This window comes from Staurois parvus, unplaced genomic scaffold (genome assembly GCF_062004578.1).
Source record: "Staurois parvus isolate SC_StPar_1 unplaced genomic scaffold, SC_StPar_1.0 ptg000003l, whole genome shotgun sequence".
NCBI classification, from domain to species: Eukaryota; Metazoa; Chordata; class Amphibia; order Anura; family Ranidae; genus Staurois; species Staurois parvus.
In genome coordinates, this window is record NW_028317799.1 from 381,575 (window position 1) to 406,153 (window position 24,579).

The following is a 24,579-nucleotide window of genomic DNA, read 5'->3' on the forward strand; positions in this document are numbered from 1 at the left end:
AACTGAAGAACTTTAACCACCTATTGTTCCCACACATGTCGAATGTATTTACCCAATTTAATCTATAAGTACCATTGGGCTTCAGTATTGGACAACCTCTGTGGTATAACGGGAGTGGTGCTTCCTGGTCACATGGTCTCTGCTAAAGTCTCTTGCGGCATATATCCAATCGGCTGCTTTGCCTGACTGACTGCTGATAACTATGTCCCTGCCATTACACTGCAGATATTTATAAAGGATGAAAACCTAAAAAGTGAAAACCTGGCTTTGAAAAAGAGAAGGACTTTCCTAGGTCTGGTTTGTTAAGCTCATCTCTTTTTTTCCCACCAGACCCCACAAGGACTTACCCAGCTGGGCTCCCGTCATTGCAGGTAATGGACTGGTTGTGCAAAAGATGCAACTTCATCTCCTCATCCAGCCGCTGGGCTGAACACGGGTATAACGACTGCGCCAGGTTTTTAATCTGAGCCATGAAATTGTCCATGTTCCCTTCTACGGCTGTAAAATCCAATGGGAAGCTCTCTCCACCCCCGTCAGTCCGCTCCCGGCTACTGGGAACCAGCTGCTGCCCACGTCTTCTCAAACTTTTCCTGCTTTCTGCGGTTATGGCACTGAGCAGGAGCAGTAGAGTAACACACATCCCTCCGGCCATGCCAGGCTCGCTGTGGCACCCTGAAAAAAAAAAAAACACCACAATTAATGGCTCTCTCGCAAGCAATGGAGTTATTCAAATACAGCATTTGTGAAACAAATGACTATGTCAGTGAAAGTTCCAGTCACATTTTCAAGGATATCTTTATCTTGATAAACCTTTTACAACTAGGGTTCCTCTATAAGTTGCAAGGAGTTCCAAGAGCAGTGGTTGGTTACTGCCTGACAGAAGGTGTTTTCTGTATCAATGAAAGTGCTGTTCACGTTCTCAAGGATATCTTTAGATGAGCTTTTTTCCAACCAGGGTTCCTCTAGGGCAACCATTCTGAACTAGAGTTCCTTCATGCTAGAAGTCCTTGAGCTGTGGCTTATTTAACTCCCATCTGATGATGCCTGCATAATTTCAGGTCCAAGGCCACTTGACAGAGCCACGTGGTACTTGGAATTCCTCCCACTGGCCACCAGTGTAAACGGCGGCAGTCTACCCGCTGGCCACCAGTGTAAACGGCGGCAGTCTACGCGCTGGCCACCAGTGTAAACGGCGGCAGTCTACGCGCTGGCCACCAGTGTAAACGGCGGCAGTCTACGCGCTGGCCACCAGTGTAAACGGCGGCAGTCTACGCGCTGGCCACCAGTGTAAACGGCGGCAGTCTACGCGCTGGCCACCAGTGTAAACGGCGGCAGTCTACGCGCTGGCCACCAGTGTAAACGGCGGCAGTCTACGCGCTGGCCACCAGTGTAAACGGCGGCAGTCTACGCGCTGGCCACCAGTGGCAGTCTTCCCAATGACCAATGTAAGGGGGCATGTTTCCCAGTGACCACCAATGTAAGGGACATTCTTCCCACTGGCCACCAATGTATGGGACATTTTTCCCAATGACCACCAATGTAAAGGATATTATTCCCATTGACCCCCAATGAATTTTATTCAGCAGAGGTTCCCTTAGACCTTAAAATTACTTCAAGGGTTCTGGTTGAGAGGACTGTTCTAGAGGTTGCTAAGGCTTCCTTAACAGTGGCAGGTTGACTCTCCACTGGATGGTGCTCCTAACGTTTTGGGGTGGATATTACTCAGCATAACACAGTGTGGACCCAGTGCAGCATATTTTATCGCAGATAAGTAAATTATGATACCAATGATCTGGCCACTCTTCCCACTGGCCACCAATGCTGGAGGGCCCTTCTTCCCTCCATGTTCTTTGCACCAAGAGCTTACAGCACATGTAGTAAAATAACCATCATAGTTTTCAACAGAGATCTCAAAACTTTCTAAACAAAGGGCCACTTTACGGTTATTCAGACTTTGTGGGGGAGGAGGGAATGGTTTGTGGCCAGTGGTGATTAAAAAAAAAAAAAAAAAAAGGTCCTGGCATCAATGGGAGCAGCCAATGATTCAGCTATGGTGGTCATTGGGAATAAGAAATTTAGATAGAGCTTGTGGTCATGAGGAATCGCGCCCCATCATTGGTGCCAGTGGGAGGAATCGCGCCCCATCATTGGTGCCAGTGGGAGGAATCGTGCCCCATCATTGGTATTAGTGGGAGGAATCGTGCCCCATCATTGGTGCCGGTGGGAGGAATCGTGCCCCATCATTGGTGCCGGTGGGAGGAATCGTGCCCCATCATTGGTGCCGGTGGGAGGAATCGTGCCCCATCATTGGTGTCGGTGGGAGGAATCGTGCCCCATCATTGGTGCCGGTGGGAGGAATCGTGCCCCATCATTGGTGCCGGTGGGAGGAATCGTGCCCCATCATTGGTGCCGGTGGGAGGAATCGATCGTGCCCCATCATTGGTGCCGGTGGGAGGAATCGTGCCCCATCATTAATGCCGGTGGGAGGAATCGTGCCCCATCATTGGTGCCGGTGGGAGGAATCGTGCCCCATCATTGGTGCCGGTGGGAGGAATAGTGCCCCATCATTGGTGTCAGTGGGAGGAATAGTGCCCCATCATTGGTATCAGTGGGAGGAATAGTGCCCCATCATTGGTATCAGTGGGAGGAATAGTGCCCCATCATTGGTGCCAGTGGGAGGAATCATGCCCCATCATTGGTATCAGTGGGAGGAATCATGCCCCATCATTGGCGCCAGTGGGAGGAATCGTGCCCCATCATTGGTGCCGGTGGGAGGAATCGTGCCCCATCATTGGTGCCGGTGGGAGGAATCGATCGTGCCCCATCATTGGTGCCGGTGGGAGGAATCGTGCCCCATCATTAATGCCGGTGGGAGGAATCGTGCCCCATCATTGGTGCCGGTGGGAGGAATCGTGCCCCATCATTGGTGCCGGTGGGAGGAATAGTGCCCCATCATTGGTGTCAGTGGGAGGAATAGTGCCCCATCATTGGTATCAGTGGGAGGAATAGTGCCCCATCATTGGTATCAGTGGGAGGAATAGTGCCCCATCATTGGTATCAGTGGGAGGAATAGTGCCCCATCATTGGTATCAGTGGGAGGAATAGTGCCCCATCATTGGTGCCAGTGGGAGGAATCATGCCCCATCATTGGTATCAGTGGGAGGAATCATGCCCCATCATTGGCGCCAGTGGGAGGAATCGTGCCCCACTATTCACATCAATGGGAAGAAAAGTGCCTCAATTAAGTTGGAGGAATAGTGCCCCAGGGACTATGGGTGAAGCCTAGCAAAAGGCTGCATCTGTCCCACGGGCCACAGTTTGGGAACCACTGGTTTAGAGAAATGAACTAGTGTCTGAAAACTAATCATAAATCATCAAAGACGTCCAGGTGTAATTTAGCAAAAAATATATTTAATTTATCTCTCTGGCAAGATTCAGGCTTTACTTTTCGTTTTGCACATTTCTACATGCTCCTCTCCTGTAGTGAAACTGCTTACTCTCACTGCACACTGAGTTGCATATGAGTATGCATTAAAAGCTGCAGCAAATCAGATAGAGCATATCTCAGTTCCTGGATAGTGGACGTCCAGCATCATCTGGCGCTTTCCTCCTCAACTCAGTATCCCCAACTTGTCCCTTTCAGTCATTAAAACCACTTCCCTAAACACACTCCAGCAATGGCTGCATGGTATTCCTCAGGACGGGCTCCCTGGTGGTGACAACCGTTGACCATGTTGGTATTAATGTGTGTTGAAACGGTCACTGGAAGTCTCCAAAAGAAGTCAACTGAAGAGTAATAATGCAGGTGAACATTAAGAGAGCAACAGAATGCGGTCTCCCTAAAACAGAAAGTGCCTGAACAAGAACCTTTATGGCAGGATCAGGGGCGGACTGACAACTCATGGGGCCCCCGAGCAATAGGGGATCATGGGGCCCCTGTGTCCTCACCAACACCCAAAAAAGCCTATGAAAAAGCCAATGAAAAAGGTACCAGAGGCATTTCATGGGGCCCCCTACTGACCCCGGGGCCCTCGGGCAGTGCCCGAGTGTTCGAATGATCAGTCCACCCCTGGGCAGGATCACTAGATATTATTTTAGTAAAAGCTGCAGATTTAAAAATGCTGAAAAGACTTCTGAATGGGCAATGGATGATATGAAATGTTAGTGCTTGGGGTGACATCTGCCTGAAAACAATCCATCTGTGTTACAAAATGTTCTTCTTTTAAAAACGGCACCCCGCAGGTAGACGCAATATATTTAGCTATATAAACCACAGTCGCTCCGTGTAGAAACTCATTTCTGGCTGCTGCCGGTCAGAAGCCTCCGGAGACAGAACACGCTTGTTCTCAGCTAGGAGGTCATCTAGATCACTTGAAGCGGTCTTAGGATCCAAAACACACGACAGAATTCAGAGATGCTGGCAACAGCCCCTCATATTGATGAAGACGCCAATAAGGACTCATACCTGAGCCAACGTCAGGGGCGGACTGACGACTCATGGGGTCCCCCGGGCAATAGGGGATCATGGGGCCCTTGTGTCCTTGCCCAAACTCAAAAAAGCCTATGAAAAAGGTACCAGGGGCATCTCATGGGGCCCCCTACTGACCCCGGGCCCTCGGACAGTGCCCAAGTTTCCAAATGGTCAGTCCGCCCCTGGCCAACGTCCATCCTTACAGACCCCCTTCTCCCTCAATCTCCTGCAGCAGCTTTTAACAGTCCAGGAAACCATTGCCTGGTCTCTGTAGATGGACACGAGGGTCAGGAATTGCTGGTACCATAGAAGGTCCATGCTAGACTTCATTTTAGTCATCCAGGTATTAATGAAGTACAGCAGCCCCCCTTTTGCTCCTCTTTCCTGGTAATCGAATGATGCAAGAACCCCTGCAAAGGAGGAATTCCTAAACACATCTATCACAGAGGTCCTTTCCTCATGATGTAGGAAAAAAAAAACCACGCAAACGGGTCCCAAAGTCACCAACCAGCTTCAAACCTGCCTTGGCACATGTTTATAATATTATTCTTTTTAATATTCCATCTATCATTATTATTATTATTATAAAAAGGATTTCTATAGCGCCAACAGTTTGCAGTGTTTTACAGTATACAAAAGTGCTGTGAGCAGGGGCAGACTGACCATTGGGGAACTCGGGCACTGCCCAAGAGCCCGGGGTCAGTATGGGGCCGAATGAGATGTCCCTGGTACCTATCATAGGCTTTTTTGGGTGTGGTTTGAGTGTGGGTGAGGACACAGGGGCCCCATGATCCCCTATTGCCTGGGGGCCCCATGAGTTGTCAGTCCACCCTTGCTGTGAGGTTTTCAGGAAGCTATGTACTAGACCCGGAAGACGTCTGCTATGACGAAACGCGTTGGGAAGAGCCTCTCTTATGACATCATCATATAAGCGTTGATCCCGATTCTTGCCGTTTGGTGATTTTATAGAAAGCGGAGTATTTTTTATTCAATTGTAAGTGCGTTTCCTCATTTTTAATAAATGCTTTGTGAATCGTCTACACTAGGAGAAGCACTTTTTTCTATCTTCACATGAATTATATATACGCTCCATGTGATCAGGATGGTCTGTGGAGTGGTTGAGGATCCGTGCAGTCTGGCTTGTAGTATAAAAAGAGTGTGGATCTGAAGTCTACTAACCAGGGGCGGACTGACAACTCAAAGGGCCCCCGGGCAATAGGGGGATCATGGGGCCCCTGTGTCCTTTCCCACACTGAAACCACCCCCGTAAAAGCCTATGAGGAAAAAAAAAAAAAAAAAAAAAAAGATACCAAGGGCATCTCATGGAGCCCCCTTCTGACTCGGGCCCTAAGGCAGTGCCGACTTCCCAAATGGTCAGTCCGCCCCTGCTACGAACAAAGCGCATGCTGACCTCCTATAATCAAGGGGTCAAATGATGTGGTAAGCTTCCAATCTGCAGTCACGGTGGTGGTCAGTCACATTGGTGTTTCTGCAAGCTGGGATGAAGAATTGGGATTACCCACTATAAAAGGGACGGTTTCATACTCGGGGTCAGTAGGGGGCCCCATGAGATGCCCCTGGTACCTTTTTCATAGGCTTTGAGTTTGGGCAAGGACACAGGGGCCCCATGATCCCCTATTGCCCAGGGGCCCCATGATCCCCTATTGCCCAGGGGCCCCATGAGTTCTCAGTCCACCCCCGATATTAGCACAACACCAGGTATTTATGTACAGCACCCTGCCAGTCCCCCCCACCAGCAATGATCTGGCTGCATTGTTTAGGGAAGCACAGAGACCCAGTGATGAGGACAGTGTGCAATTGTATATGACTGCGTATTTATGAATTATTAGTTTATGTCATTTTGATGAATTTATTAGTTTAACACTAGGTATTTATGTCACTTTGATTGATTTATATATTCGCACAACACCAGGTATTTATGTACATCACCCTGCCAGTCCCCCCCCCCCACACCAGCCATAATCTGGCTGCATTGCATAGAAAAGCACAGAGACCCTGTGATGAGGTCACTGGGTCTAAAATAGGTATATAATGAAAACAGAAAAGGTTTTACTTAAATCGGTCATTAATATGTTGATTAGGGGGGAGAGGAAAAAAAAAATAAAGCAAAATTGAACACTTTAAAAAGCCTGTAGGTTCACTTTAAAAACATTCCTGGTGTACGAAAGGCTTATCTCCCCCTCATTTCATCATGGATGGGATTCGGTATCATTCTATTTATTTGTAATGGCAACACAACACAGAGCGACTCAGAGGAACAAAAAGCTTTGTGCGTTTTGAAGTCTGAACAAAACGCGTGCGGAGTGGATGAAAGTCCTCGGCAGCCGAGCCCGTGACGTCCACAGACAGGACGGGGAGTAATGGTGAGGTAGAGGGAACGCTGCAGAGCTCGCCTTTGAAGTCTGGGCCAACTTTTCTAAACATGAAAGCCAATGAGCGGGGTGGGGATATTATGGATATATATGGGAAGTGTAGCCATTGCTTATACATGGAGATCAAACCACCATTCCTGACCATGTAGGGGAGGCACAGCAAACCTTTCTAGGCTCCATGTGCCCCTCGCCCTGCTTGCCCTTGGCTAGGTTAATCATTTAGAAGCTGAACTCCAGGAAGACTCTCTATTCATTAAAAACAAAAAAGATTTTAAATGCAGCTTTAATTGCATCAATTGCAAAATCGATTTTAATTCCGCTGTAAATGACATCATTGGTTGGTTTCCAACACTTTAATCTGTTTTAGTGCCTGTTCACACATCGTGCAGTGACTGGACGTTTTCTGCACCGGAAAATGCCACGGACCACTGGGGCACATAGAAAACAATTCATTTCAATACACAATTAATGCTAGTGTGAGCAAAACCCTTACAAAGTGTTACTAAACCCACAACAGTACAATCAGTCTGTAGATGCAGTAAAGCATGCTTGTTATACTCACTGTGGAACCTAAGGGGATAATCCTCCACATTGTGTACAAAGGCTGCTTGATCCTGTTTTCTCTGATCCTTCCCTTCTTTTACTGTCCCCAATCCATCTGCCCTAGTACAGAGCAGCAGTGACAAGTCTGCACATGCTCAGTCTAGTGTGTATTGCTAGAGATATTTTTTTTTGTGGTGCACTTGACCAGCACAGGGTCAAATCGGGGCGATGTCTGGACAGAGGATCAAGGGTCCTGCAGCCTCATAGAATGAAAACTCCTCTTACGAGATTAACCAGTGCTTGGCCAGACACTGATAGAAGTCACAAGACTGCTAAATGAGAAAAAGGTAATTAGCAGTTTATCTTTACTAAAATAATTGCATTTCCATGTTCTTTGTACTATGGGAGACCGGATATAGTGAATGCAGGTTCCGGGGAGAGCAGATATAGTGAATGCAGGTTCCGGAGAGACCAGATATAGTGAATGCAGGTTCCGGGGAGAGCAGATATAGTGAATGCAGGGTCCGGGGAGAGCAGATATAGTGAATGCAGGGTCCGGGGAGAGCAGATATAGTGAATGCAGGGTCCGGGGAGACCGGATATAGTGAATGCAGGGTCCGGGGAGACCGGATATAGTGAATGCAGGGTCCGGGGAGACCGGATATAGTGAATGCAGGGTCCGGGGAGACCGGATATAGTGAATGCAGGGTCCGGGGTGACCGGATATAGTGAATGCAGGGTCCGGGGTGACCGGATATAGTGAATGCAGGGTCCGGGGAGAGCGGATATAGTGAATGCAGGGTCCGGGGAGAGCGGATATAGTGAATGCAGGGTCCGGGGAGAGCGGATATAGTGAATGCAGGGTCCGGGGAGAGCGGATATAGTGAATGCAGGGTCCGGGGAGAGCGGATATAGTGAATGCAGGGTCCGGGGAGAGCGGATATAGTGAATGCAGGGTCCGGGGAGAGCGGATATAGTGAATGCAGGGTCCGGGGAGAGCGGATATAGTGAATGCAGGGTCCGGGGAGAGCGGATATAGTGAATGCAGGGTCCGGGGAAACCAGATATAGTAAATGCAGGGTCCTGGGAGACCAGATATAGTGAATGCAGGGTCCGGGGAAACCAGATATAGTAAATGCAGGGTCCGGGGAGACCAGATATAGTGAATGCAGGGTCCGGGGAGACCAGATATAGTGAATGCAGGGTCCGGGGAGACCAAATATAGTGAATGCAGGGTCCTGGGAGACCAAATATAGTGAATGCAGGGTCCTGGGTTTAGTAATACTTTAATCACTTCAATACCAGGCACTTTCACCCCCTTTCTCCCAATTTTCAGCTTTCAGTGCTGTCGCAGTTTGAACGACAATTGCACACGCAACACTACCCTTTTGAAATTTTTATAATTTTTTTGAGACAGATAGAGCTTTCTTTTGGTGTTTTTTTTTTTTTGCTAAACAAATGAAAAAAGACCAAAAATTTGGGGTGAGAAAAAAAAACAAAAAAAACAAAAAAAACGCTTTTTTTCTTTCGGTTATAAAATTTTGCAAATAAGTAATTTTTTTCTCTTCACTCATGTGCACTGATAAGGATGCACGGATGGGCACCAATGAGACAGCCAGATGGGTACCAATGAGGGGCACTGATGGGTATCAGTGTAAACAATGTACTGACAGCCTTGCCGATAATCAGCCGATTGGATACAGCTGATCGCATAGTATAGGGCCACTGCGATTGGCCCTTTATCCTGTTCTGTGATCATCTGTGTACGAAGAACACATCGGTTACAGACCATGCCCATTTTGTGGGGGCGCGATTCTGGCAGGATGTCCATATACACCCTCCCGGAATGGGACAACTGCGCTGTAGCTTACTTTTGGCTATAGCGCGATTGGCAAGTGGTAATTATGTTTTATTATTTCTTTTAACTTTTTTTTTTTTTTTTTTTAAACAAACCTGTTGGGGGGGGGGGGGGGTCTTTGTGAAATATCAGGGTTCTAAACAGACCCCTGATCTCTCATGTTTGAGACAGAGAAAGTGACTGAGGACAGAGTCTCCAATCCCTATCTCTGAAGCATCAGCTGTACTGTAGATGAATGAACAGGAAGCACTCTGTACAGCGGCTTCCTGTTCATTCACAAACTAATGCAGGCCATAAATGGTTCGAATTCCGAACGACTTTGTGTCCGAAAATCGAAAAAGTAATCCGATGGTGCCATCAATCATATTGAAAATCGGCCGACCAAGTCATAAAGTTCACCCCATATAACAGGTGAAACTTCTGTTCCTTCCAGGTCAAGGCTCATGCTTTTTCGGAAAAACGATCGTATGATTTGACCATCATTGGGTCGAAAATCGGTCTTTCACAAATTTTCCAACACGGCCGATCACCAAAAAGGGGAGGAACCACGAAAATCGGCCATTGCCATTGACCCACTAACACAGCAAAAAACGGACGATTATTCTTAGGTCCGACTTTTGGACAAAAAAAAAAAAAGTTTATATATAGATATAAATTCGGTAGAATTTCGACCCATGTATGGTCGGCCTAAAGCATAGTTTACAAAGTAAACAAACACACGTGACATGTTTACCAGGCCTCCCATTTTCAAGCCCAATACCAATTCCCTTGTGTGCCCATAGCAGTTGAAGCAACGGGAGGGAGAGGAGGAAATTTGGCAGCGCTGCAGGGGAGAAGTGCCCCTGCCGCTCCAATTTCCCCTCCTGCTTTTTGAACTGACAGGGCCCAGTCCTCATACAGGAGGGATGGATGGTTCTACTGGCTTATTGGAAATTCTGGGTGTAGTAGAAATAAAACCAGAAAAAAAGTAAGATGGCAGCCAGATATTTTGCAGTTACGCAGCGTACTTGGGACCAGCATGGCTGACTTTGGGGACATGTGTACCAGATGTGATATATGCAAATGGGATTTTGGGGTATGGCACCATTTGTCTCGGCACTTTAATGGGGCCCTTTAAAAGTGATCCTATAAATTGTTACTATTTAACTTGTCAACTTGAAGTTGACTTCCTATTGGCATTTTGAAGTAATCGGTGCAAATGAACAGAGGCTTAGGGAGGGCAAGCACTAGGAGCCAATCAGGTGTGTTGTAAGAACAAAATGCTGACACGGCACATACGGTTAGTAGGAGAGAGCAAAATTTAAAAAAAAAAAAATACTGCTTCCGTTTTCTTGTCTTTTTCCAGTTGCGGTTGATGTGTCTTTCCAGCGCATTTTACATTTTGGAACACACACTTTTGATGCGTTTAGCTTTTCTTTTTTTTTTTGCTAATAGGAAAGTATGATGGTTCTGTTCATGTAATGCAGCTTTGATGCTACTTGAGTGTCAGAGAGTGTCAAGTCCCATCAAAGTCGCAGTACACAAACTCATTCTTTCCTACTAGCCATATAAAAAAGCATTACCTACATTTTTGGGGCGGGGCCATTGAACTCTATTACAAGTAAATCACAATCTGTTGCGGGGGGAAAAAAAAAAAGTCACTGCACTGGCTCAAAACGCACAGAAGTGAACTAGATCCATAGGAAACCATGTTAAATGGACTGCAGTAAATTTCAGCAAAATGCACAGGGGTGAACTAGTTCCATAGGAAACCATGCTAAATGGACTGCACTTCTGCAAAACACACAGAAGGGAACTAGATCCATAGGAAACCATGCTAAATGGACTGCAGTACATTTCAGCAAATCTGCACAACGGTGAACTAGATACATAGGAAACCATGTTTAATGGACTGCAGTGCGTTTCTGCAAACCGCACGAGTGTGAACCAAGGCTTAATGCAAGAATGCAATTCACAATAGGAATGGGCGCAACATTTGGCCCATAAAATAAGATATTAACAATGTACAGACAGTTAGTACAGCTTGGTGACGAGCTAGTAGTGCTGGGTCCAAGAAGCACTTGGATGGATGGTGGTCAGTCTAGTGAAGGTGGAGGTAAGACATCAATTGGGGGATCATTGGTGAATAATCTAGTTTGGTACCACTAGGTGTATTGGAAACATTGCACTATAGATTGTGGAGTACCTACAGGCAAGGTTTGAATAAAAGATTCCCAAACCTCAAAGAAATTTTGGACCTATGAGTCCTTACATAAGGAGGCCTCCACCCATTCCATACAGAAAACAGAAGATAATTTAAATATGAACCGAGAAATGGTGGTGGTGATGGTGGTGGTGGTGGTGGGGTTCTGGGTAAATCCACTGATGAAGAATCGCTTTCTGCGCCCCAAGAGTGTGATGGCATAAGGTTTGATCTTGGGACACATCCAAAAGACAAGTCTACATCTAAATGTCACAGGAGGAAGTTAGACCCATAAGATGGGAGTGATGTGGAGATTCAGTACATAAGAATGGTGGAAAAGCCTAAGCATCATTTTGTGATACATGGTGGCTTTGAACATGCCCCAAGATAGACTCCTCGATTCTCCTAGATTGTAAGCTCGATAGAGCAGGGCCCTCAAACCCCTTGTGTATTGTATTGTTACTGTCTTGTCTCATGTTCTGTCCCCCTTGCTACTGTACAGCGCTGAGCATACCCTTTGGTGCTATATAAATACTGTATAATAATAATAATAATAATAGACGTAATGATTTTTGAAGGCATTCAACCAGAAGGTGGTCCATTTATTAAGGCCAGTCAAAGGAGAAGTGTAATCCAGCGGCTGCCGGAAGAAGTTATGTAGAGTAGAAACTGCTTTCCTACACAGGTTAGGACATCCTAAAAGGGTCTCCAAGGAGTTTCCCCAGTCCTTCTGAGATCATTCTTTAATGGTTGAGACAATATAAGCTTTCACCTTTAGGAAAAGAAACGGATTATTGCTTAGGCATTGAAATTTCTCTAAGGGTATACCTTCACCACAGAGTAGGATGTCCCGAAGACTCAGGGAGGTTCGAGTTGATAGCCGCTCCAAGAGCAACGTGGAGATACAATTTTGGCCATATGCAATATATTTCAATAAAAAAAAATTAAATGCGTTTTTTTTAAATATTTTTTAATAATACATTTCAAATATACTGTATGTCTTTAAAAATACAAATTACATTTTTGGAATGCATTTACAAATATATGTCAAAATATATGTTAAAATTACTTTTTTTTTTATATGTTAAAAAAAAAAATCTGAAGAATAGATTTAAAACATTTTTTTAAAATATATTTTAACATATTATTCTTCTGAGTTTTTTTAACATATATTAAAGTCATTTTAACATATAATTTTTACATATATTTGTAAATGCATTCCAAAAATGTAATTTGTACTTTTACATACATACAGTATATTTGAAATGTATTTTTTTTCATACATTTTGTAATAAAAACGCATTTCATCATACAATATATATATATATATATATATATATATATATATATATATACACACACACACACACACACACACACACACACACACACACACACACACACACACACACACACACACATACACATACATACACACTAAGAGATATATATATATATATATACACACACACACACACGTGTGTATATATTTATTGTAATTGTGTAGAATTTGTATTTTTAACGTCATACACTATATTTGAAATGTAATATTGCAAAATATATGAAAAATATAAAAAAAAAACGCATCTCAACATAACGTGTGTTTGTATATATATATGTATATATATATATATATATATATATATATATATATATATATATATATATTTATTAAATACACGCACACACACTATATATATTGAAATATATTGAATACGGCTAAAATTGTAGAATTTAAAAAATATATGTCAATATATTTGGGAAGAATATTTTTAAAATATATTTCAAATATATTTTTCTTCCAAAAGGGGCCATGGCCCAAATTCCTCCCTCTCCTGCCACCCCCGTGACTCCCATTCCTCCCTCTCCTGCCACCTCCATGTCACTTTTCATCCCTCCTTTCCCTGGTTTTCCTCTCCCCTCTCCTCCATCCTCCTGCCCACACCCCTTCCTCTTCTGCGGTTCTGGGTGTCGTCGCTCCGCTTTGATCTCCGCTTTTTTTGGCGTCCTCCTTTTTTTTCTCTCTAAACCGCAAACAATGTCCATGGAGGGGGTGAGGGAGAAAGGAAGAAAATAAGGAAAGGGTAAATACAGGCCCCTATCGCCGACTCGAGGTCATCTAAAACCTCTAATAAAAATAAAACTTGTAGGGAAGTCTGATAATGATCTCTTTGAAAATGCTAATTGTCGGTTTTATTTTTTTTTCTACTTCTACAAAATACAAGAATGTGGGCGATCATCATTTAAAGGCTTCGCTTAACCTGAGGTTGTCATTTCAAGAAATCCAGGTTTAAATATTTTATACGTTGTTACATTGATCCAGTTTGGACCACCGGAACTATGCATATAGCATACCTGTAGCATCCCCCTGGGAGCTGGACATCACCATAGTAGACAGCACTATTCCAGTGACCTCTGAACACAGGAGGTCGGTTGCTTGGCACTAGCGCTGTTCAGAGAAAGCTTTGCATTTGTTGAATGAATGCAAAGCATTCTCTGACTGGACGAGGTGGAGAAGCAAGGCAGTGATGTCATGCTCTCAACTTCATCCAATCAGAGAATGCTTTGCATTCATTCAGCAAATGCAAAGCATTCTCTGAATTCAACTTTGCTCTTGTGATTTTCCCGTTACGTTCTAAAGATTATAAAATAAATAAAAATCCATTTAGGGATGGTGGAAGTTCCTCATAATGGGCATAGCAGGTGTGTAGACCGGGAACCTAGAGCAGAAATGCTGGGAACCTCTCATAATGGGATCAGCAGGTGTACAGACCTGGGAACTCAGCACAGGGATGGTGGGGACCCCTCATAATGGGCACAGCAGGTGTACAGACCTGAGAACTCAGCGGACCCTGCATTCACCATATCCGGCCTCCCCGAACCCTGCATTCACCATATCCGGCCTCCCCGGACCCTGCATTCACCATATCCGGCCTCCCCGGACCCTGCATTCACCATATCCGGCCTCCCCGGACCCTGCATTCACCATATCCGGCCTCCCACAGTACACAGAACATGGAAATGAAATTATTTTAGTAAATATAAACTGCTAAATACATTTTCTCATCGACAGTTAGAGCAGTCTTGTGACCTCTATCAGTGTCCAGCAGAGTACTGGTTAAAACTTGTAGAAGTTTTCATTCTGCTCGGATTGTCCTATGAGGCTGCATAACCCCTGACCCTCTGCCTGGACAGTGCCAATTGGCCCTGTGCAGATCACATGTACCCTCCCAAAGGAAAATAAAAAAAACTCTATCCATACACACTAAACTGAGCATGTGCACAGTGACTCCTAGAAGTCTGCGCTATCAGCAGATGGATTGGGGACAGTAACAGAAGGGGAGGTTCAGAGAAGACAGGATCAAACAGCCTTTTTACACAATGCAGAGTATTAACCCCTTAGGTTCCACAGCGAGTATAACAAGCATGCTTTACTGCATATACAGACTGATTTTACTATTGTGGGTTTAGTAACACTTTAACCTGATTGAAGGAACAGTACAGCAATAAGCATGGTGCCCTCTTACTAGGGAATGCTAGTATGCAAGAACACCAGTCAAACCAGGAAAGAGAAAGAAATGTAAAGATTCCTCTACATATGCATTTGGTTTTCCACATTTGACTGGCTGAAATCCCTTGGAGGGGAGGGTGGGATAAGTAAGGCTTTCCGAAACATGGCTATGGCTGTCTGCTTCTAGCGGTTTGTGATCTTCAGTGACTACATGAGTGCAGTGCACAAATCATATGACTCCCGACGCTAAAAGGACAATTAAACCAATGGGTTTAATTAAAAGGCAAAAATCAATGGGTGTCCCTGGATATATACTCATACCTGTATATATGAAATATAGTTCTCCTTTAACCTCTATATATTATTTGGCAGCAAGAAAGGTGGACTTTAATGCCAAGCTGCCACACATATGAGTCCATGGTGTCATGAGGTTGTGTGTGCCTAGAGCAGACTTAGAGCATACCGATCGAGCTGTCACCGATGACCCTTAGCCAAGGATTCTGACCAGGAACCAGTGGGATGGGTTTCTGATCGTAAAAGCCAAATGACATAATATAGAAAACATGTCAGCTCCAGGGCATTAAAGGGTTGCTGTGAAAGCCAATCACATTGTTCATATGATACAACGGCCATGCCGCCTCCTCGGCATTATATCCCACTTAACGGTCACTATGAGAGCCAATCACAGCGATCACTTGATACAGAAGCCGTACTGCTTCCCAGGCATTAAAACTGGCTTAGGCTAGGTTCACACTAATGCGGTGCGTTACATCGCATGTGATTTGCACCGCATTCCTGTGCAAATCACATGCGATTTGTGTGCGGTGCGATTGCAGCCGTACATTTTGTATGGCTCAAATCGTGCTACACCTGCACCAAAAAGGTGCAGGACCCTTTTTTAAAGTCCGCACTAGAATCGGATCGCATGGGCATTCACACCTATGCGATCCGATTCTGCACATAGTTTTGTGGACCGATTTTGGGGTGTTGTTAACTTAACATACACACCCGCAGCAGTTCGCATTATTGGGGTGCGATTCTGATGCGTTGCGGAATTCGCACTGAAACTGCGGCAAATTCTGCACCGTATCAACCAGGGCTTTAAGGACCTCTGTGAGAGAAAATCAAAAGCAGCCATATGATAGAGAAGCAAGGTATCTGGGGGGGTGTTAAAGTCCACTTAAAAGGGCTGCTGGCGCAGCTTCTGCATCAGATGACCGTTGTGACTGGGACTCACGGGTTGCCCTGTAAGGCTAGGTTCACATATGTGCGGGTAGTGCTGCTGCGGATTTGCATGAAAATCCACACAGAGAAATGTGGACCCACGGGTGGGTGCCATTAGCTCTAATGGCACGCCGCCCGCACTGGAAAACGCAATCGTACTGGGAACCAAAATTCCTGTGCGGGCTGCGTTTTCAGAAGAAGTGAAGGACATCTCTGCGTGTCATGGGGCACGGGAATCCGTTCAAATGAATGGGCTCTCGTGCCCGAACAAAACACGGCCCACGCGGCCACATATATGTGAACCAGGACTTTAATGTCTAAGAGGCAGCATGGCTTCTGTGTCATGTGATGGCATTAAGGTGTTAATGAAGCTATAAATAAATAAATGAATTAATGATGGGATTCTGCAGGTAATTTAATTTTCTTTCCTTTGTCTAGGTTTATTCCTTCATGTAGTTACATAAATATGTGGTAATATATTTATTATAAGTTGGACGTGGGAAGGGCTGCGTATGGTTGCCATGTGTTATGGATATTTGTATCATTTTGTGAAATGTTTTTGGAGTATGTTTTTCATTCCTTTTAGGATTTGAGTTTGTTGTATTCAGATATTATTGTATAAAATGTAAAGGAAAAAAAAAAACAAACAAAAAAAAAAAAAAAAAAATTATACAGCCCTACTTACTGCTATGGGAAAGTAAATTTTCATGGTGTACGTCATTATGTGTGTATATATATATATATATATATATATATATACACACACACACACACACACACATACAGTGGGGATCGAAAGTTTGGGCACCCCAGCTAAAAATTTGTATTAATGTGCATAAAGAAGCCAAGGAAAGATGGAAAAATCTCCAAAAGGCATCAAATTACAGATTAGACATTCTTATAATATGTCAACAAAAGTTAGATTTTATTTCCATCATTTACACTTTCAAAATAACAGAAAACTAAAAATTGTCGTCTGCAAAAGTTTGGGCACCCTGCAGAATTTATAGCATGCACTGCCCCCTTTGCCAAGCTGAAACCTGCCAGTGTCATGGATTGTTCTCAATCATCGTCTGGGAAGACCAGGTGATGTCAATCTCAAAGGTTTTAAATGCCCAGACTCATCTGACCTTGCCCCAACAATCAGCACCATGGGTTCTTCTAAGCAGTTGTCTAGAAAACTGAAACTGAAAATAGTTGACGCTCACAAAGCTGGAGAAGGCTATAAGAAGATAGCAAAGCGTTTTCAGATGTCAATATCCTCTGTTCGGAATGTAATTAAGAAATGGCAGTCATCAGGAACAGTGGAAGTTAAAGCAAGATCTGGAAGACCAAGAAAAATATCAGACAGAACAGCTCGCAGGATTGTGAGAAAAACAATTCAAAACCCACGTTTGACTGCACGATCCCTCCAGAAAGATCTGGCAGACACTGGAGTTGTGGTACACTATTCCACTATAAAGAGATACTTGTACAAATATGGTCTTCATGGAAGAGTCATCAGAAGAAAACCTCTTCTACGTCCTCACCACAAAAATCATCGTTTGAACTTTGCAAATGAACATATAGACAAGCCTGATGCATTTTGGAAACAAGTTCTGTGGACCGATGAGGTTAACATTGAACTTTTTGGCCGGAATGAGCAAAGGTACGTTTGGAGAAGAAGGGGCACAGAATTGAATGAAAAGAACCTCTGTCCAACTGTTAAGCATGGGGTTGGATCAATCATGCTTTGGGGTTGTGTTGCAGCCAGTGGCACAGGGAACATCTCACGAGTAGAAGGAAAAATGGATGCAATAAAATTTCAGCAAATTTTGGATGGTAACTTGATGCCATCTGTGAAAAAGCTGAAGTTAAAGAGAGGATGGCTTCTACAAATGGATAATGATCCTAAAAACACCTCGAATTCCACGGGGGATTACATCAAGAGGCGTAAACTGAAGGTTTTGCCATGGCCTTCACAATCTCCTGACCTCAACATAATTGAAAATCTATGAATAGACCTTAAAAGAGCAGTGCGTGACAGACAGCCCAGAAATCTCAAAGAACTGGAAGACTTTTGTAAGGAAGAATGGGTAAAGATACCTCAAACAAGAATTGAAAGACTCTTGGCTGGCTACAAAAAGCGTTTACAAGCTGTGATACTTGCCAAAGGGGGCAGTACAAGATATTAACTCTGCAGGGTGCCCAAACTTTTGCAGACGCCATTTTTTTGTTTTCGGTTATTTTGAAAGTGTAAATGATGGAAAGAAAATCTAACTTTTGTTGACATATTATAAGAATGTCTAATCTGTAATTTGATGCCTTTTGGAGATTTTTCCATCTTTCCTTGGCTTCTTTATGCACAATAATACAAATTTTTAGCTGGGGTGCCCAAACTTTCGATCCCCACTGTACATACACACATATATATATATATATATATATATATATATATATATACACACATACACACACACACACACACACACACACACACACACACACACACATATACACACACACACACACACACACACACACTGCGCCATAAACAAGTATTGTTCAGATGTGCATCCAGCCACTGCCAATTCCAGCCCATCATAAATCATTAAAAGACTGTATGCACTACCTGTGATTCCTGGGTGCCAAAATATGTTTTTTTTGTTTTGTTTTTTTGATACACATGGAAAATGTGCATGAGCCCTAAATAGGAAAAATATGTGTAAAACAAAAAACAAACAAAACAAAAAAACAAACACACATATGCACCAACATACAGCAGTTCACTAACTTGTTCCTGCCACCTGGATTTGGGCCATGTTAAGTCCCACCAGTTGGAAAACGTTATTACAGTAGAGAAGTAGCTGGAAATATTATGAAGAACAGCGAACATGTGCGTTTCGCTGCGTTTGTGGAACTAACTTCAGCCACCCGAGTCAAAGCAAAAGACTGTGGCGGCTTCCAGCAGTGCACTCGAGGACAGGCAGATGTCATTCTGAACAGGACAACGCACTATTTATGCATCCAAGGAAGGTTAATATGTGCCTGAAACTTTGTGCCACCATTGGGCGTTGTGGCTTCATATGGAAAAAAAAAAAAATTATATCCGGAATATAGTGGAGCTAAAAAAAACAAAAACAAAAAAAAAACAAAAACAATTTGGATGAACACAAGGAGACCAATGCCTTTAGACCTGGCTTCCTATCAAGTAGAGGATTTTGTTCTCCTTTACGTCCCCATCTATGGGCACAGATGGGTGTTCTCTCTTCCACGCTAGATCAAAAACAGACCCCCAAAAATGTGAAAAAATAGGCTGTTATAATGTGAAACTAAACTCTGGTTTATTATATATATAAAAAAATTAAATATTTATTTATAATTTTTTAATTAGATTTTTTTATTTTTCTGTAAGTATTTATTTTTTGTACCTTCACCATGAATGTGGGTGTACCTAGCTCCAGGCCCCTTCCTCTACCACAACTGAATATTGCTATTTTTTTTTTTAGTGCTGCGGGGCAGCACTTTCTCCTTTCTTACCTAGGTGAGAAGGACATTGTGCACACATGTGCAGATCAGCTGAAGGGCTTTGCTGGGCTTCAGCCCCAGCAGAGACCTTTAGCACATCTGCACGCAATCGGGTTTCCATGCCCAAGCATACAAGGATGGGACCTCTTTTCTGGTGTATGCATGAGCACAGCTCTAGGCAGATGTGACGCAGGACTCTGCAAAGTCCCTCGGCGTGTGGGCAGGTCCTCCTCACCCGGCACGTGTGTGCACGCCAGGGGCGGACTGACCATTTGTAAACTCGTGCACTATCCGAGGGCCCGGGGTCAGTAGGGGGCCCCATGAGATGCCCCTGGTACCTTTTTCATAGGCTTTTTTGAGTTTGGGCAAGGACACAGGGGCCCCATGAGTTGTCAGTCCGCCCCTGGTGCACGCTCATCAATGCCCGGGATCAGGTGGAGCTGCGTTCATATGAATGTCAATTTCATGGCGGTATCAAGAGCTGTAAACTGAGTGCAGAAGTAAAATGTACAGAGTCCCTCTGTAAACAAGCTGTCCCATATTACCAGGGGTGGACTGACCATTTGGAAACTTGGGCACTGCCCGAGGGCCCAGGGTCAGAAGGGGGCCCCATGAGATGCCCCTGGTACCTTATTTATAGGCTTGAGTTTGGGCAAGGACACAGGGGCCCCATGATCCCCTATTGCCCGGGGGCCCCATGAGTTGTCAGTCCGCCCCTGCATATTACTAAACACCTTGCTTGTGAATAGTTGCATTTAAGGAGGGACACTGCTGAGCCCATGCCCTCTCCATCTATCCAGCATAACTCTACCACCTCACTATAAGTGACAGAATGGGGTCTCACCATGCACAAAGCACAGACTCCATGCATGCACAAAATTACTCCTACCCTCCCATATCATGCAGCCAGGCCATGGGCCTCTGCACCGCAGGTTTGGTCCCAGACACTTTTGGGGGAAATCAACCACGAGAAAGAGAGCCAAGACACCAACCCCCTCGCTCCCGGAGAACCCATTGCCATGCCAGGTACCACACTTTAAAAACAGGCTGTTCACTTCCCACCAATACTTAGCTACCCGTGGCAGCTATTCTCTTCCTCTAATTCTCCTGCCGAATTAACCCTCTCTAGGGGTCTCAATTTTATATCCCACCTGTGTACTATACAGACCCTGTTCTTCTGACACGACATGCACCTTCACACACCTCTTTAGATAAACTTCAGACCAGGTATGAAACAATTAAGGAAACTCCAGCCCTAATGAAAGCAGGCTGCCTAGGTTTATAACTTTCCAGAGAAGCAAAATCCATTCAGCAAGAGTCTAGTAATGGTTTTCCATTGAAATCCCATGTGGAAGAGAGAAGAGAGCTCCAAGCACTCCCCTTATGTTTATGTGGCTTACAACAGGGGGCAGGACTCAGAAAGCTCGGGAAAGTCTAGACACAGTTAACCCCTTCTCAGCCTGAACCAACTACATAGCTGCACAGCGCAGTTAACACAACAGCAGAAATACACGGGTTGGACAAAAGTATGGAAACACTACATGTTTTGCAGGTGGGAAAGCGACGACATGTTTTGCGTTGAAAGCAGAAGTGATGTAACATTCGTTTTCTTCCACTGTGTGATGAGACACCTAGCTAACAGGTGGGAAGCCTCACTTTCGTCATTCACTGCATGTGCTGCTAGTAATACGGTGTCATGTTGGAGCTTACTGAGCTTCAAAGAGGGCAAATTGTTGGTACCGCTTAGCTGGTGCCCGAGACTGAAGTTGCCAATTTATTTGCCATGTCAGGAGGTACAGTATCAAAGGGTATGATGGCATATACACATTCTGGGAAAACATCTGTTAAGCATTAGTGCGGTCAACATGGCCAAATGACCGAAAGACAAAAAAAAAAAAAAAAAGGACATTGCGCAGGATTGTGACCCGGAATAAGAAATCTACTTCTGCAAAAGTGACTGCAGAGCTCAATCTCAGTTTTCCAAAGCCGTGTCCACAAAAACTGTGCGGAGGGAACTCAAGCAAAACATTCACGGGCGAGCGGCTATGGCCAAACCACTTGTGACCGATATTAATGCTCAGAAGAGGAGAGAGTGGTGCAACACCCATAAAACATTCATATCCAATGGTCAGATCTTCATCATATATGGTCAGATGATTTGAGCGTCACACTGTTCCCAACCACCAGACATGTCCACATGTGGTGACCACCATCCCAAGATTACGACCAGGACCGTCTTGTGCCAATGGTAAAGCATGGTGGTGATGCAGTCATGGTTTGGGCAGCCATATCTTGGTATTCTGCAGGCCCCATCATTACCTTGAAAGGTAGAAATCACTGCCAGCAACTATGTACAAATTTTGGCCAACCACATGGACCTCATGGTGCACACATTGTTTCCAGAAGACAGCGGCATTTATCAAAATGCTAATACTCCGATTCACACAACTATTGTTGTCAAACCGTGGTTTGACGAGCACACAGATGAAATATCGCGTCCTTCCCTGGGTGCTGCAGTCGCTGGACCTCAATATCATAGAGCCACTATGGTCAATTTTGGAGAACAAAGTTCGGTCTCAATTTTCTCTTGTGGCATCTCTGGGAGAACTGGAACGATTTTTGCATGAAGAGTGACCGTTATATTAGATTCCATTACCCACCATCCAAGACTTGTTTGTCAATTCCCAGGAGAATTCAGGCCGTCTTGAATGCCAAAGGCACTCCAACACCATATTAGGGAACAATTTTGTTCTTTTAGCTGGTGTTTTGTCCAACCACCTTTACAGTGAAACCCCATAGGGTTAAAGGTGTATCTGAGCATGCGCTGCACTATTGGCGGTGCCGGTGAAGAGGGGCAGAGCCAAGATCAATATCAAGGGGACTGAAGTTCTCTTTTAACGTCAAATACCTTTTTTGCAAAATTAAGTTTTGCCTTTAGTTCTCCTTATTCTCCAAAATGTACCCATACACACCCACTACTTGAAGTAGAGTCATTAAATGTCACTTTAAAAGACAAAACATCAGTATGATAGCCAAGGAACTGGCTCTCTCAGAAGAGCAATGGCAGCCCCCAGAGTTTTCTCATGATGGAGTCCCTTTAAGTCCAACAGAAAGCAGGTGACAGAATCCCTACGTATTATCCCCAGAGGTCTGATCCTACTGCGCATGTCCCATGATTGCAAGCACGCATGCATGCCAACAGCCAGTCCCTGCACACACGGAGTCCTTGCCGTCCCCACATGGCATCCTGATGTTTTATAAGGCTGCCAGTCCAGGTCACCCGCTCTGCAGTGCAGGCACATGATCCTTACGGCTTCTCAACTATACACATGTGGCATGCTGAACTACATCAAAGCACCCACATGATTCAGTTAAAGCATCTCAATTGCCGCCACACCTCTTACTGCTGGCTCGGGGCTAATACACTATTCACAACTCAAATCTACCGGCACACACAGCATGAATTGTGAGAGACATGTCAAAGAGAAAAGAAAAAAAAACAAAAAAACAAAACAAAAAAAAAAAAAAAAAAAAAAAAACACGATGTGAAGTCTTAAATGAAGAAACAAAAAACAGCCTTGGACTCATTGTTAAAGTGGAACTTTATAAAATGTACCATATTGTGACATATCAGGAATTTCTTAAAGATTGTACCTTTTACCATTAAAAAGCAATTGCTCTGCTCCAGTCAATGACTTTGCCTAGAGGGGGATAATGTCAACGGAGGTACCACGACTCCTCCTGTATGGGGCCCAGGTCAGCAGGGGGGCCCAGGCAGCTGGGTGAATCAGATGTGAGCAGGGAAGGTGATTGGCGCGGCAAGGGGCAATTACTGGACCCGATCCCCTGTATGGCTCTCTCTGCAGCAGCTGAAAGCCGGCTTCTTCTCTTCCTCTTGCTGGCTTCCAGCAGCTGGAAGGAGAGCCATACAGGGGATCAGTTCCATTACCCCCCCCCCACTACACCCATCACCCTCCCTGTGCACAGGGGCGGACTGACCATTCGAACACTCGGGCACTGCCCGAGGGCCCAGGGTCAGTAGGGGGCCCCATGAGATGCCCCTGGTAACTTTTTTATAAGTTTTTTTGAGTGTGGGCAAGGACACAGGGGCCCCATGATCCCCTATCGCCCGGGGGCCCCATGAGTTGTCAGTCCGAACCTGCCTGTGCACCATACATTTCACCCCATCTTCCCAGGCTCCGCTGTGTGCCCCCACAGTGCTGCCAGCTTCCCTCTTTTCTATCCCATTGGCAGCTGCAAGCACACAATAGGTAAATACGGTATGTCACATTTACTAGCCTCTTCCTTTTGTGAATGAACACAATGAGTGATCGGTACCGATAATTCACTGCGTTCATGGACAACTGAAGCATAGTAAACTGGTTTTTTTTTTAGGGGGGGGGGGGGCGTCAGGTTGACTGTATGGGGCCCCGTGGTTTCTAACAGCAGCCCTGATGTCATTAGTCTGCTGCAGACAGAAGGAGGCATTTTCTCAGTCCCCCCTCCACCTGTGACCAGACTAGAGCATTGTAATAAATCACAAGGCCAAGGGCTGCTTTGTAATAGCCATTTGTGAACACCTCTAAGATCTGCAGAGGCACCAGAAATTACATGACTGTGTCACCTCTGGAATCAGCATACAAGTCCAGAAAAAAAAAAGTGAGTCTGGATGATGGCTGAATGAAGATGGTGCTTTCAAAAGCAGATGAGAACATTGCCAGGAAGAGGTTGGGGGGAGGGGGGTTGTGTACTGTGATATCTCAAAAAAAAAAAAAAAAAGTCATACATAAATCCATGTGCTATAGTCTGCCAGATAGTGTGCTGATAAAGTAAAATTCAAAAAAACCCTCCCTCCCCCCAACTTTGAATACAGTGAATGATGGTTATATC

At 44.7% G+C, this 24,579-nt stretch overlaps 1 protein-coding gene across 1 annotated transcript in view; it reads right to left on the bottom strand.

The window, feature by feature from the left end:
- NOTUM (notum, palmitoleoyl-protein carboxylesterase) overlaps positions 1-24,579 on the bottom strand; it is an 89,390-nt gene that overhangs the window by 44,583 nt on the left and 20,228 nt on the right. Inside the window, exon 2 of the mRNA XM_089669761.1 lies at positions 348-672. Within this exon, the coding sequence (XP_089525887.1) occupies positions 348-652 (305 nt within the window). The 5' untranslated portion in view covers positions 653-672. The remainder of the gene's footprint in view (positions 1-347; positions 673-24,579) is intronic.